At 46.2% G+C, this 14,814-nt stretch overlaps 1 protein-coding gene across 3 annotated transcripts in view; it reads right to left on the reverse strand.

Annotated features, from left to right (window-relative positions):
- Window positions 1–14,814, reverse strand: part of LOC117059468 (putative protein PTGES3L) — a 33,996-nt gene that overhangs the window by 13,852 nt on the left and 5,330 nt on the right. Inside the window, exons 4-8 of one of the 3 annotated variants that reach the window (XM_033171234.1) lie at window positions 13,526–13,624; window positions 12,303–12,392; window positions 9,603–9,656; window positions 9,373–9,402; window positions 7,418–7,783 (exon numbers count right to left, since the gene is read on the reverse strand). In XM_033171234.1, coding sequence (XP_033027125.1) covers window positions 9,391–9,402; window positions 9,603–9,656; window positions 12,303–12,392; window positions 13,526–13,624 — 255 coding nt within the window. In that variant the 3' untranslated portion in view covers window positions 7,418–7,783; window positions 9,373–9,390. Of the gene's footprint in view, window positions 1–2,391; window positions 2,539–7,417; window positions 7,784–9,372; window positions 9,403–9,602; window positions 9,657–12,302; window positions 12,393–13,525; window positions 13,625–14,814 lie in introns of those variants that run through there. The other 2 variants (XM_033171236.1, XM_033171233.1) reach the window with 2 other exon arrangements.

A 14,814-nucleotide genomic window follows, 5' to 3' on the forward strand; every position in this document is an offset into this window, starting at 1 on the left:
TAGTCCCAAAACATCTGGAGGGCCGAGTTTGGGGATGCCTGATTTAAGTGTACCTTTTGTTTTGTTTTGTTTTGTTTTTGTATGATGACTTTATTGCACTCTGCAAGCAGCTTTGAGCATCCATTGTACTGTATCAGATTCTGTGAAGCCGCATCGAATGACAGCAATTGCTTGGTCCAGTGATGATGATGATGATGATGATGATAATAATAATAATAATAATAATAATAATAATATATTATTATTATTATTATTATTATTTGTACCCCGCCCATCTGGCTGGGTCTCCCCAGCCATTCTGGGCGGCTTCCACCAAACATTAAAATACATTTAAAATATCACAGTTTAAAAACTTCCCTAAACAGGGCTGCCTTCAGGTATTTTCTGAATGTCAGGTAGTTGTTTATTCCCTTGACCTCTGATGGGAGGGCGTTCCACAGGGCGGGTGCCACTACCGAGAAGGCCCTCTGCCTGGTTCCCTGTAACTTTGCTTCTCGCAGTGAGGGAACCGACAGAAGGCCCTCGGCGCTGGATCTCAGTGTCTGGGCTGAATGATGGGGGTGGAGACGCTCCTTCAAGTATACAGGACCGAGGCCGTTTAGGGCTTTAAAGGTCAGCACCAACACTTTGAATTGTGCTCGGAAATGTACTGGGAGCCAATGAAGATCTCTCAGGACCGGTGTTATGTGGTCCCGGTGGCCACTCCCAGTCACCAGTCTAGCTGCCGCATTCTGGATTAATTGCAGTTTCCGGGTCACCTTCAAAGGTAGCCCCACATAGAGCACATTGCAGTAGTCTAAGCAGTGATGTGCTATGTCCTAGGCAAAACACAGAAATGCAGCCATTCCAGCCCCAGGTGGCATGCACCTAGGCTTAAAACTGCAGAACCACAGGATTGGAAGGAACAACAACCATAAAAGGTTATCAACCCATGGCTGATGCAGAAAAACCAGGTGCTACACCATCTCTTACTGGCAGACATTCAGTCTCATAAGTGTCTTCTCCATGGAAGAACTGTGTGTGGCGTAATGGTTAGAGCATTGGATCAGGACCTGGGAGACTGGGGTTCAAATCCCCTACTTGGACTTGAAGCTCAAAGGTCAGTCCCTGCTTCTCTGCCTAACCTACCTCACAAGGCTGCTGTGGGGGATTAAATGAGTAAGGAGAGAACCATGTACACCACCATCAGCTCCTTAGAGAAAAAATGGGGTTATATAAAGATAGTAAACGATAACTTACAATAAACCTCCCCCAGGGCATGCCTGTTGTTTGTGTAGGTGAAGCATGGCTATAATACTGGACCAGCAAAGTGTTCAAATTCTCATTCAGCTATGAACCTCATTTAGTGATCTTGGGACAGTAACTGCCTCTCAGCCTAACCTACCTCAGATCTGAAGAAGTGTGCATGCACACGAAAGCTCATAGCAATAACAAACTAAGCTGGTCTCCAAGGTGCTACTGGAAGGATTTTTTTAATTTTGTTTTGACTACCTCACAGGGTTGTTGCTGAAGAGAAAACGGAGGGAGGGCATGTATGCCACCTTGGACCTCCTTGCAGGAAAGGTGGGATATAATTACAATAATAAAAAATAACAATGCTAGGACCTGTAAATAGGGCTATACATTCTAGAAGAGGAGCGAGGGAGAATCAATTTGATTTGGGCTGGAGGAAAGCACCTTATATGAAGCAAATTTTCTCTTATTATTATTATTATTAGTAGTAGTAGTATTGATGCTTTTGAATTATTGTGCTGGAGGAGACTCTTGAGTCCCATGGACTGCAAGAAGATCAAATCTATCCATTCTGAAGGAATTCAGCCCCGAGTGCTCACTGGAAGGACAGATCCTGAAGCTGAGGCTCCAATACTTTGGCCACCTCATGAGAAGAGAGGATTCCCTGGGAAAGACCCTGATGTTGGGAAAGATGGAGGGCACAAGGAGAAGGGGATGACGGAGGACCAGATGGTTGGACAGTGTTCTCGAAGCTACCAACATGTGTTTGACCAAACCGCGGGAGGCAGTGAAGGATAGGCGTGCCTGGCGTGCTCTGGTCCATGGGGTCACGAAGAGTCGGACACGACTAAACAACAACAGTAGCAGTATTATAGATCTCAGGGCGATTCACAACATAAACATACAATATAAAAAACACAAAATAAAAATACTGATTTATCTCCCACTAAAAGCTTGTTGGTGGTTTTCTCCGCTGCCAAAGGGGTACGGAACCATTTTTTCAACTGCATATCCTCATGGGCAACCTTATAGGAACCAACGATGCGAATTTGCTCTCATTCGCAATGATGCAAATTGGCACGAACTGTTACGGTATACATGCAATTAACGGAAACGAGAGCCACCCCGCATCCCAGATTCCCTCGGTTCCTTTCACACCTGCCGGACCCAGCTATCCCGCTGGCACATGAACGCCATGGAGCCACCAGCAGCGTCGGACCCCAGCGACCCTGGAACACGTTGGTCGGCACCTTTAAGGCCTCAGCCGCAGCGAAACAGCAGCTGTGACGGGTCACTTCCGCCCGGCCTAAGGCGAGCGGCGAAGGTCATAACTAGCCCCGAGTTTCCCTTGCGCTTAGCTGACGAAGGGAAAGGGGCGGGGCCTCGACCTCCTCAGCCTGCGGTTTGCGCTATTCCGTGAGGGAAAGCGGGCCTCGAGGGCGGGGCCTTTCCTGGTGCAACAGAAAAAGAAGCCCCCCTACATTGGTTCAAATGGGATTACAGTAGTTTATATTTCTGTGTCAAACGAATCCCGAAGCGCCTTACTGGATAATAAAATAAACAATAGACATAACAAGAGCATAACCACAAGTACAGTACAGCATAAATCCTGCAATTGTTTCTCAAAATTCAGACACCACTTCCTAAAAAAAGAAAAGAACCCTCAAAGCGGTTTAGAAAAATATAAAACCGAGAAAAATTCACAAACCCTACTCTACAAAACATGCAGAAGTTTAAAACACAAAAAATGGGATACAATGACCTCAGCTTTCTAAGCATTTGGGCAGGCTGCTTGTCCAAACAATAATGTTTTACGATCTATAAAAACTATTAGCAAAACAGCAACTGTCGGTTTTTTGGCAGCCGTAGAATAACAGAAAATGTGTATTTTCCAGGCCAATGTAGGAGAGTGTTTGGTAGTTGTTAAAATGTTCCATATGGAGGTACAGAGCAGGCAAGGCCCTTACATGTTTGTGAAAAGGGGATTTTCCTCAGCTGTTGCTATTCAAAATGTTCAAACCTTTCTCACAGAACCAGCCCACCCATGACGGAAGACGAGGCAATTGCCTCAGGCAACAGGATCCACAGAGGCAGCAGATCCCAATGTAGGATCTTTATTCCCCTTCCCCCTTGTTCCTGATGTAGATCTTCATTTGCCTCTATTTCCCTGGCTGGGGGGGGGGCATTTTGTTGTTCGCCTAAAGTGTCAAAATATATTGGGCTGGCCCTGCTGTCACCATCACCACACAGTACACACACATACACATCCGATGGGCAAACCTTTGATCAAGTGGGGAGGGGGGATTATTACAGTTGCCGCCACTCCTTGCAATGGGAAGGCGCAGGGAGGGGGAGCGGCAGTGCTAATTTACACATACTAAGGGCGAAAAAGGAGAGCACAAAATATGGTCTGAAGCTCAACATAAAAAAAACTAAGATCATGGTCACTGGTCCCATCACCTCCTGGCAAATAGAAGGGGAAGAAATGGAGGCAGTGAGAGATTTTACTTTCTTGGGCTCCATGATCACTGCATATGGTGACAGCAGTCACAAAATTAAAAGACTCCTGCTTCTTGGGAGGAAAGCAATGACAAACCTAGTCAGCATCTTAAAAAGCAGAGACATCACCTTGCCGACAAAGGTCCGAATAGTTAAAGCTATGGTTTTCCCAGTAGTAATGTATGGAAGTGAGAGCTGGACCATAAAGAAGGCTGATCGCTGAAGAATTGATGCTTTTGAATTATGGTGCTGGAGGAGACTCTTGAGAAATCCCATGGACTGCAAGATCAAACCTATCCATTCTGAAGGAAATCAGCCCGGAGTGCTCACTGGAAGGACAGATCCTGATGCTGAGGCTCCAATACTTTGGCCACCTCATGAGAAGAGAAGACTCCCTGGAAAAGACCCTGATATTGGGAAAGATTGAGGGCACAAGGAGAAGGGGACTACAGAAGACGAGAGGGTTGGACAGTGTTCTCGAAGCTACCAACATGAGTTTGATCAAACTGCGGGAGGCAGTGGAAGACAGGAGTGCCTGGCGTGCTCTGGTCCATGGGATCACGAAGAGTCGGATACGATTAAACGACTAAACAACAGCAAAATTTAACAGTGTGACTAAAATTGCTGTTTTTTTGGAAGGAAGCAGGTCTGGAAAAAAGGCGGTAATTGCTGTACAAAGCAGTGTGATCTGAAATTGGTCAGCTGCTGCTGCTGATGTGAATTGAGTGGAGGGATTTGGCGCAAGCAGGACTGCAAAGCGTTTTGTAATGTGAAAACTAAAAGCAGCAGTGTTGGACTGTAGGGGGGGAATTCATATTTGGGCAGTTTTTTATCAGGCCAACCAAATTAGTGTGCAAGCATGCAAGCCATCAGGCTACAATGGTAAACAAAGCAAAGGAGCGGAAGTGGGTTGGAAGAATGGTTTTTTTGTGTGGGTGGGTGGCTGGTAGTAAAGCCATTTAGGTCTACATCTGGCAGGAGTTTGAAGCTGGTTTGGAGGGGAAGTTAGCAGGTGTTCAAAGAAAGCTCTGCAGGTTTCAGGTTGCACCAAGGCTTACTGGTGAGTGAGAAGCCGGTTGGGAAGAAGAAACATAATGCATTTGTAACAGCTGGTTTTTGTACATTCGTTGCTAGGCGTTGCATGTTTCTTCTTCCCGATAAGCCTTGGCTTTAGCACTAGCCAAATATTATTTTTCTGTCCCTCCCCCTTGCTTTTATTTTCAGCCTCTAGCCTGATGAAGAGAACTCAAAAGCTCTGTGCACTATTTTGTAATATTTTGGTGAGCCTAATCAAGATATCGTGGTAGTACAGATTTTGGAGATTTGGTAATATGGAAGATGCCTTAACAATAATATTTCTGTTCTTGATGAAAAACATGATTTTGCTAATGTGTAGCTATTATTTAAATTAAAGGGAGGGCTGCAGGGTAGATAGACTTGATTTTTTCCAAACCCAACCCAGGAGAGCATACTGCAGATGGCATAGCCCACCTGGCAAGATCTCTCTCGATTCTTGATCTGCGTGATTACATTTAGAAACCTCTTTTGAATCAAAAGACTCACCTTAAGAGGATGATCAACTATTCAGTTCAGTGACTAAACTGTTGCTTGGAGACTCTGCACTGTGGGTGGCTCATGGTTCGCTCAAGCAATAAATATTACCAGCTAGCAGGAAGGATACCTAGTGCTGGTAGCTACAGTGGCTTCAGGTTTCTAAAGCTTTGGGTTAACCACACAATGGGCCTCCTATGAAATTCTGGACAGAATATAAAGTACTGTACTTCTTTGAGCAATCTCATAGTTAAAACTATGGAACTCATTTCTGCAGGAGACAATGATGGCCAACAACTTAAGCAACTTTAAAAGAGGATAAGAAGTTCATCCATGGCTTCTACCAATGATGGAAGCTATGCTCTGCCTTCATGGTCTGAGGCAGTCATGCTTCTGGACACCAGTTGCTGGAAACTGCACGAGGGGAGACTGCTGTTGAGCTCAGGGCCTGCTGGCAGGTTTCCCAAAGGCACCTGGTTGTGGTTGGCCACTATGAGAAAAGGATGCTGGACTAGATGGGCCATTGGCCTGGTTCTTACATTCTCAGAAGAGGTGTTCCATTTTTGCCAGCTTCAGGGTGGTTGTTGCTCTTACTGAAACAGATACCAACATATGAAGCAAGAAGCCCACCCTGATTGTTGACATTCTGTGTGCAGTTTGGCTCGTGATAGTCTTTTGAAACAGATTGCCAGTGCAATCCTGCATAGAACTACTTACAATTAAGCCCCATTATAGTTCGAATGGGACTTACCTCCAGGTCAGTGGGCATATGTACACACACCTTGTTAAGTTATTAGCCGCTTCACTTCCCCAAGGCCATGCTTAGTGAACTCTTGCAAACTTTGGGAGTGTCATGCTAACTGCATACCTCATTAACTTTCAAATATTACAGTCCTTGCTTTTAATGAACAGGTACTTTTGAGCTAGTCGGTGTCATTCTACCTGAATAGGCCTGTTAGACCTGAATAGACCTGATCCCTTCTTTTTGGACTGTATAATATATTTTAATATTGTTTTTCATAGTGGATCATGTTTTGCTTTTTTGGTACTAATGGAACAGCATCCTTCCAGCTTTCGTATGGTGCATAAGAAGTAACCTGGTGGGGAGGGGAAGAGCATGGGCAGACAATCTGACCTGAAACCCAATTCGTCCATCGTGAACTTGCAATCCTAATCCCATTCAAGCCCTAACTGAATTCAATTGGACTTACCGGTACTTCTGAGTAGACATGGTTAGGCTTGTGTTGTAGGTTCCAAGCTTTTTGTATGTATGCCTATCCCATTTTGCCCACATTTACCAAACTGACAACATGAAATAAGCCTTGGAAATTTGAAAGCACGACGGGAATGCTTTCTTTACCTCCCTCTCTTGGCCTTTCACTGCAGACTGTCAGCTTGGTAGACCTACTGTGAGTTTAGCAGTGCTTGGTTTATGCTTGTTTCTGGTGACTAAGATTGTAGCTGGAAGGATCTAGGCGCAGTTGTTGGGAGACTTTGGCGCTCCAGGCATCCTTGAACTCTAAAACCCATCACCCCTGTCCACTGGCCATGTTTGCTGGGGTTTGCTGGGAGTTGTAGTTCAGCAACATCTGGCAGGCCAAAGGTTCACCACATTCCATCTAACATATTTTTAATCCTTATCTGCAGTCAGGAATTCTGCAGCCACAGTAACCTAGATTTACAGGGAGGGAGAACAAATCAAAAGTAGCCTTTCCTATCTGAGGGTGTCAGTGCAGCAATCAGCATCTTTTGAGCATCTTTGCTAGTGTACCTGGTCAAGCATGTTGGGTTTCTCCTTCGGAGCCCGGCAACACTCAAGACCAGGGGTCCCCAAACTAAGGCCCAGGGGCCGGATGCGACCCAATCGCCTTCTAAATGCGGCCCGTGGACGGTCCGGGAATCAATGTGTTTTTACATGAGTAGAATGTGTGCTTTTATTTAAAATGCATCTCTTGGTTATTTGCAGGGCATAGGAATTCATTCATATATTTTTTTCAAAATATTGTCCAGCCCACCACAAGTTCTGAGGGACTGTGGACTGGCCCCTTGCTGAAAAAGTTTGCTGACCCCTGCTCAAGACTAAACAAAAACCATTCTCTCCGCTGCAGCAACGGGTGACGGCCAACAAAAAAACTCAGAACTGTTACCAGTGTTTATTGGCAGAGATTTGAATAGCTTCGTACCTTTATATACAACATCCTTAAGGAACAATAAACTCTACGGAGAGAAGCTGAGGACATGAAAAAGGGATGGAGGGAGCTGTGGGTCAGAGAGAGGCTGGAGAGAAAAGCAGAAACAGGGAGATGTGGTATTGCCCATCTATTAATGAGAAACTTGGAGGAGAGAGTCACAGTCTACGGTTAGCAGCCGTCATGCCATCTCTTGGAGCAAAAGTGGAAAGAATGAAAATCCCGGGGGAACGAGAGTCCATCAGTCCAGACTTGCTCCACAACATTGTCTCTCGCCTACCTCTTGTTCAATCCCAGCATTGCTTTTGTACCTGGTGGTGGTGGGGAGAATAATCACAGAATTCACAAATGGGAAGAAGGCAAAGAAGGGATGTGGAATTGTGCATCACAGCAAACAGCAAGCTCTTCAGAGCCACCTCCACTTCCAGATGTTCAGGGCTCAAGGCACGTTGTTAGGCATCTGCCCAGGCCCACTGCCAGCCTGCAGCTGTGTTCCTCTTCCTCCCTGACCTGTCGGCATGTTCTCTTGCCCCCCCTCCAAGGCATAGCTTGAGAAAGGAGCAGAAGGCTATACTTGTCTTGTTCTCTCCTTCTGGGCTGTGGAGTGAGGACACTGACAGGTAGGAGGGGATACACCCAGGGTGGAGGGCCCACCAAAGGTAAAGGGCTCCATAAAACTTGGGAGCAGACACTGTCAGAGCTGGGTGGAGATTCTTTTGACTGTAAAATGGTAAAGGTAAGGTAAAGGTAAAGTACCCCTGGACAGTTAAGTCCAGTCAAAGGCGACTATGGGGTTGCGGCGCTCATCTCGCTTTCAGGCCAAGGGAGCTGGCGTTTGTCCACAGACAGCTTCCCGGGTCATGTGGCCAGCATGACTAAACCACTTCTGGCGCAACAGAACACCATGACGGAAACCAGAGCGCACGGAAACGCCGTTTACCTTCCCACCGCAGCGGTACCTATTTATCTACTTGCACTGGCGTGCTTTCGAACTGCTAGGTTGGCAGGAGCTGGGACAGAGCAATGGGAGCTCACCCCGTCGCGGGGATTCCCACAGCAGAGCAAAGGATTCTTTGTTAGGATTCTGGCTTGAGATTTCGAATCTAGTACAGTGGTACCTCAGGTTAAGAACTTAATTCGTTCTGGAGGTCCGTTCTTAACCTGAAACTGTTCTTAACCTGAAGCACCACTTTAGCTAATGGGGCCTCCCGCTGCCGCTGCGCCACCAGAGCACGATTTCTGTTCTTATCCTGAAGCAAAGTTCTTAACCTGAAGCGTTATTTCTGGGTTAGCGGAGTCTGTAACCTGAAGCGTCTGTAACCTGAGGTACCACTGTACACATTTAAAGCAGTATCATAGCACTTTTAACAGTCACGGCTTCCACCAAAGAATCATGGGAAGTGTAGTTGGTTAGGGCCGCTGAGAGTTGTTAGGAGACCCCTGTTCACCTCACGGAGCGACAATTCCCAGAGTTCCCTGGGAAGAGGGTTGTAACCACTCTGAGAATTGCAACCCTCGGAGAATCAAGGTCTCCTAGCGACTCCCAACACCCTTTACAAAACTACAATTCCCAGAATTCTTTGGGGGAAGCTGTGACAATTTGAGATGGTATGGTACTGATTTAAATTATAGTGCAGATGGGGCCTGCCACTGAGACTCTGCCTTGGCAGTTTAAGATTGGCCTGGAAGCTCAAAGAAAACTGCAGCGGTCTGACAACCTTTTGCGATAGCTATTTCAGAGTTGCCAACGCAAATTTGCTTGTCTGCTTCCATGCCCAACCCCTTAGGCAACATCCCCCCTCCCCTTTTTAGGTCCTGCCAGCTGCTTGTCTGCCCACCCCTTCAGACATGAAGAGGACTGCCTGGAGCTGCTATCCACTCAAGACGCCTTGATGGTTACCTTTGAGTCTTGTGCTTTTCAGATGTCATCCTAGAAAAGATCAGGACAGACAGGGGAAGATCAGTGCCTTTGGAGCCCAAAGCATATCCCCCTCCCAAGCTTGTAGAGGTGGCACAGTCCGGCAAAGGCAGCCAGACGTGGACCTGACAGAGCTGAAAGGGGTTGCAGAGATCAGATCCTAACCGCAATGGCTCTCACTTGCCTGTCATCCCCCCTCCCTGAATACTTACATCAAGGTCATCCATGGCAGGAGGCGGGCCTTTCTTGGTGACCTTCTGCATGAGCTGGATGGAGAGAGAAAAGGAAACGTGAGGACTTCAGCACTGATTTCTGAGAACAAGGAGATTCGCATCTTCTTCTCCTTCCTCCAGAGTGATGCACCTCAGTCGCTCTGAGCCCAGTCTCAGCCAGGGAGGGTGGGATACAAATAAAAGTTTGTTATTATTATTATTTTTATTTATTTATTTATTTATTTATTTGTAAATTTCTATACCACTTAATATTTTTTAATAAAAAATCTCAAAGCGGTTTACAGCATGTTCACTCAATAAATCAATAAAACAATAGCTGGGCGATGTTCCTCCGGCCTCAGGAGGAGCCTCTTTTGTAGGGCTGGGTGAGTCTGGGCCTAGCCTCCTAGGCCAGGTGGAAAGGGCCTTGCGGAGAGTGGCCACCACGCCTCACAGCCAGGCGATGTTCCTCCGGCCTCATGAGGAGCCTCTTCAGTAGAGCCGTTGAGCAACGGGGAATGGTTTGGCTTTGTGCTCTGGGCTTGTTCATCCCTCTGTTGGCATGTTGTTGTTGTTGTTGTATTATTATTACAGTCATGCCCCAGGTTGTGCATGCTCCGTGTTGCGTACGTTCGGGTTGCGTACTCCGCTAACCCGGAAGTGCGACACAGAGCGCTGACGCTTCTGCGCATGTCCGCGCATCCGCAGAAGCGTTCTGCGCAGTTCGCACGTGCGTGAAAGCGCCGCCCAGGTTGCGCACTGTTTGGGGTGCGAATGGCACCCTGGAATGAATTCAGTGCGCAACCCGAGGTACCACTGTATTATTATTATTATTATTACTAGCTGGCCCGGCCACGCGTTGCTGTGTTTTTTTTTTGTTTTTTGTTTTTTGCTTTTTTAAAATTCTCCTGACCCCGAGAGTATTCTGGAACAGGGGTCAGCAACGTTTTTCAGCCGTGGGCCGGTCCACTTTCCCTCAGACCATGTGGTAGGCTGGACTATATTTTTTTTGGGGGGGGGGGAAATGAACTAATTCCTATGGCCCACAAATAACCCAGAGATGCATTTTACATGCGAAGCTGCGGTGGCCATTTTAGGTGAGGGCACTGGCGACCTTAAAGAGCATTCTCCCCCACCCCAGTCCCAAAATTACCCAGTCCCAAAATCACGCACCCCAGCGACACAATCCCCTCAGAGCTGGTCTTACTCAGGGCGACCTCTCAGGCATGCTTCCTGCTCCGTGTTTTTTTTTTTCCTTTTCTCGGTGCACGCGAAGCTGCGGTGGCCATTTTAGGTGAGGGCACAGGCATTGTTGCTCTGGCCAGGTCTGATGATGTCGACGGGCGATCCGCCTTTCTACTGGATGCTGTTGGAGTCTTCATTCCTTTTGCTGGTGAGGTATAATAGGCATGCCACTTTCCCCCCCTTTATCCTTTATTTTAGTTATGACAGGTGTGGTTTTTTTGAAAATTTTATTAGGACAGATCCTTCCTTGATGGTCAAGTTACGCTTTGTCCTAATTTGATGCTGTTTGGTGCAGTGGTTACGGAGAACATAGGTTTCCGGCGTATACGCAATGGGAACATTTTTATATATAGATAGATTATTATTATTATTATTATTATTAAAATGTTTTAACCATTGAAGAGGCAAAATGAAAGCTTGAAAATACTTGCCCAATGGCTGATTAAATCTTGGAAACCAAGAGTTGGTTGGTATTGTTTCTGCTGGTTTGAAAGTGAGCTTAAGGACATGGTGTTTCCTGCTTGGCAGGGGGTTGGACTGGATGGCCCTTGTGGTCTCTTCCAACTCTATGATTCTATGATTCTAAGCAAAGCCTTGCCAAAGGGCCATCTAATTCAACGTCCTTTTCTTACAATGGCCAACAAGGTGCCTGTGGGAAGCCCACAAGCATAGTTCAGTGCCTTCTATAGCTCCTTGCCTTTTTGCAGACCATCAAACTGTATGTACATGATAAGCCGGGTGATAGAAAACTTTTTGTGCCATGGAATTTTAAAAACGCAACTTATCCAACCTTTGTGCCCCTCTCTCAACCTGCCTCTTAGTTGGAGGACAAATAAGCACCGAGAAACATTTCATTCCCCGAGAAGGAACGGCTATATGTGATGCCTACGTAATTGTAGCATAATTGTAATGGCAGGAGGTGCATTGGCTATAAAATTGCCAGCCACGTAAACTGCGCTTTGCAGTCCACATCATGGGCTGTTTGGGTTAAGGGTTTTGCTTGTTCCTGCTGTCGTTGCTGGTCAAGGAATCCAGACCTGCCACTGCCCTGCCGCTTACCCCGCGGGGAAACCCTATCTTTACCACTAAATTGGACAAAATCAGGTTCTCTCCGGATTGACATTTGCCCTGCATTGCAGGGGGTTGGACTAGATGACCCTTGGGTCCCTTCCAACTTTACAGTTCTGTGATTCTAATTTTATCACTCAAGGTCAAGTTTTGCTGGGGAAAGCAGTGAGGCAAGGACAAAACTGCTCAGGCTCGTGCTTTCCAGGCACGTGACAAAAGTGGAAGTGTGGGAGAGCCCTAAAATCGTGGGACACCCAGCCAGCCACTATTGTCTCCTCAGTGTATTTAATTCAATAAATAATAATAATCCTATAAGCCGCAGCACAGCTGATCTGACTTGAAGAGAGCTCAAGACTCTGCCTTGGTCCCATAGCTGGACAGACTTACCTCTGCATAGTGCTCAACCATGGCCGCCTCCGCTTCCTCCTCTCCTTCCCAGTCGCGCCAGTTATCGAAGTCCACTGAGAGCCATGCTGGCTGCAAGTAAGATGAAGATTCACAGATTAACTCAGGCTCCCTGCTTCTGCTTCTTCGCCTGGCTGGAGGAGAAGCTTTGGGGGAACAGCTGGTCACTGAGCAAATCTGACTTCTGGATTTTATCCCTTTTCAACAATAAGACAGAATTGGCCCCTGCCAGAGAAGGGGGCGACAGAGGACGAGATGGTTGGACAGTGTTCTTGAAGCTACCAACATGAGTCTGACCAAACTGTGGGAGGCCGTGGAAGACAGGAGTGCCTGGCGTGCTCTGGTCCATGGGGTCACGAAGAGTCGGACACCACTAAACGACTAAACAACAACAAAGAGTCTATTTTGTCCCCAGCTATTTCTTTTTCCAGTGTTTCGATAGCACAATAGGGCCAGATAGCAGCCACAGCTGAGAATTCTGGTTTTTTTCTGGCCCCTTTCCAGCAACTCAATATCTAACAACTGCCTGGGGGTGGGTGTTATGGGAAACCCTATTAACCAAAAACCTGTGTGTGTGTTTCCACAAGCCCTTTTCAGCAAGTGGCAAATGCAACTCAGCCTTATTGAGTTCCCTTCTTGAGCTCTAGATAGCACTGCACCAAAGATTTCACTCAAAAAAAGAAGCCCCAAGTAAGTGCTTTGCAGGGGGTTGGACTCAGTCCTGTATACCTGAAGGAGCGTCTCCAACCCCATCATTCAGCCCGGACACTGAGATCCAGCACCGAGGGCCTTCTGTCGGTTCCCTCACTGCGAGAAGCAAAGCTACAGGGAACCAGGCAGAGGGCCTTCTCGGTAGTGGCGCCCGCCCTGTGGAACGCCCTCCTATCAGAGGTCAAGGGAATAAACAACTACCTGACATTCAGAAAATACCTGAAGGCAGCCCTGTTTAGGGAAGTTTTTAATCTGTGATATTTTAAAATGTATTTTAGTATTTGATGGAAGCCGCCCAGAGTGGCTGGGGAGACCCAGCCAGATGGGCGGGGTACAAATAATAAATTATTATTATTAATTATTATTATTATTATTATTATTATTATTATTATTATTATTATACTAGATGATCCTCGTGGCCCCTTCCAACTCTACAATTTTATGACCTATGACCTCAGCTTTGTATGGAAAAGAGAATAAGCCACGGGCCCTACCTTAAAGTCCTCCTTGGTGAGACGTGGCCAAGGCACTTTTTCCTTCCACTTGCGTGCAAAGAGGGTGATGGACCTCCCCGACCGCTTGTTCTGGGAATCCTGAAAGCGATCATGTTGGGAGAGAAATATCAGGCAGCCAAAGAGGCTAATCTGAACCAGAACCAAGCTTGGGAGAAAGTTCTGTACGTTTTATGAAGCAATGAGGGCTGAGCCCAGGTGAGCTGGTCTGCAGCAATGAATAGATTATGGGTTTTGGAAACACATACTCCATTTTTTCATGCAATTCCAGGTCAACCAGCAACCAAAATAAGCAGGTAATTAGAACTGATTGCCTTAATCCATTATTTTCATATGAGCCAGATCCCTTCAAGCCAGAACAACTAACACTCAGAACCTAGGGTGGGGCTACTCAAAAACATGTTCAGTTCTCTGTGGCTATGGTCATTTGCAACATGCAGATTTTCCCAGCAGCCACCCCGCCACCACTGACTTAACCATGGACACCAATAAAGAATTAATAATAATTGGACAAACAGATCAAAAATTAATTGAAGAATGGGATTGTGTAAAGGAGTACATGAAAAAAAAAACATTGTTATGGGACAAATATATTGATATGCAATGAATAAAGTTCACGGGGTAGAAATATTGAGGAAACAGGTGGAAGTGGAACAAAAACAATGTAATATACATTGAATAAAAAGTTTGAGGGAAGGAAGTCAAACATGGGTGGAGGGAAGTCTATGTTTTCGTGTATTTTTGGTGTGTTCTTTTTACTTATTTTCTTTTGTGTAATTTGTTATTTTTCTTTTTTTCTTGTGATATTGTTTGGTTTTTGTTACTGCGATTCAATAAAGTTAAATAATAATAATAATAAACTAATAACCCTTGGGGATACAAAGTGTGGCTATTCCACAATAACTGCCCAGTGCAGAAGCACCCCAATCTGTTGCCACCGCAAACACGCTACAAATAGGCAGGCACAGAATGAATGAAGTTGATAGAAGAAGAAGAGTTTGGATTTGATACCCCGCTTTATCACTACCTGAAGGAGTCTCAAAGCAGCTAACAATCTCCTTTCCCTTCCTCCCCCACAACAAACACTCTGTGAGGTGAGTGGGGCTGAGAGACTTCAGAGAAGTGTGACTAGCCCAAGGTCACCCAGCAGCTGTATGTGGAGGAGCGGAGCCGCGAACCCGGTTCACCAGATTACGAGTCTACCGCTCTTAACCACTACACCACACTGGCTCTCAGGTACGTACGTTCTGTCAAATATAAGGAACAAACCA

Source organism: Lacerta agilis, chromosome 14 (genome assembly GCF_009819535.1).
Source record: "Lacerta agilis isolate rLacAgi1 chromosome 14, rLacAgi1.pri, whole genome shotgun sequence".
NCBI classification, from domain to species: Eukaryota; Metazoa; Chordata; class Lepidosauria; order Squamata; family Lacertidae; genus Lacerta; species Lacerta agilis.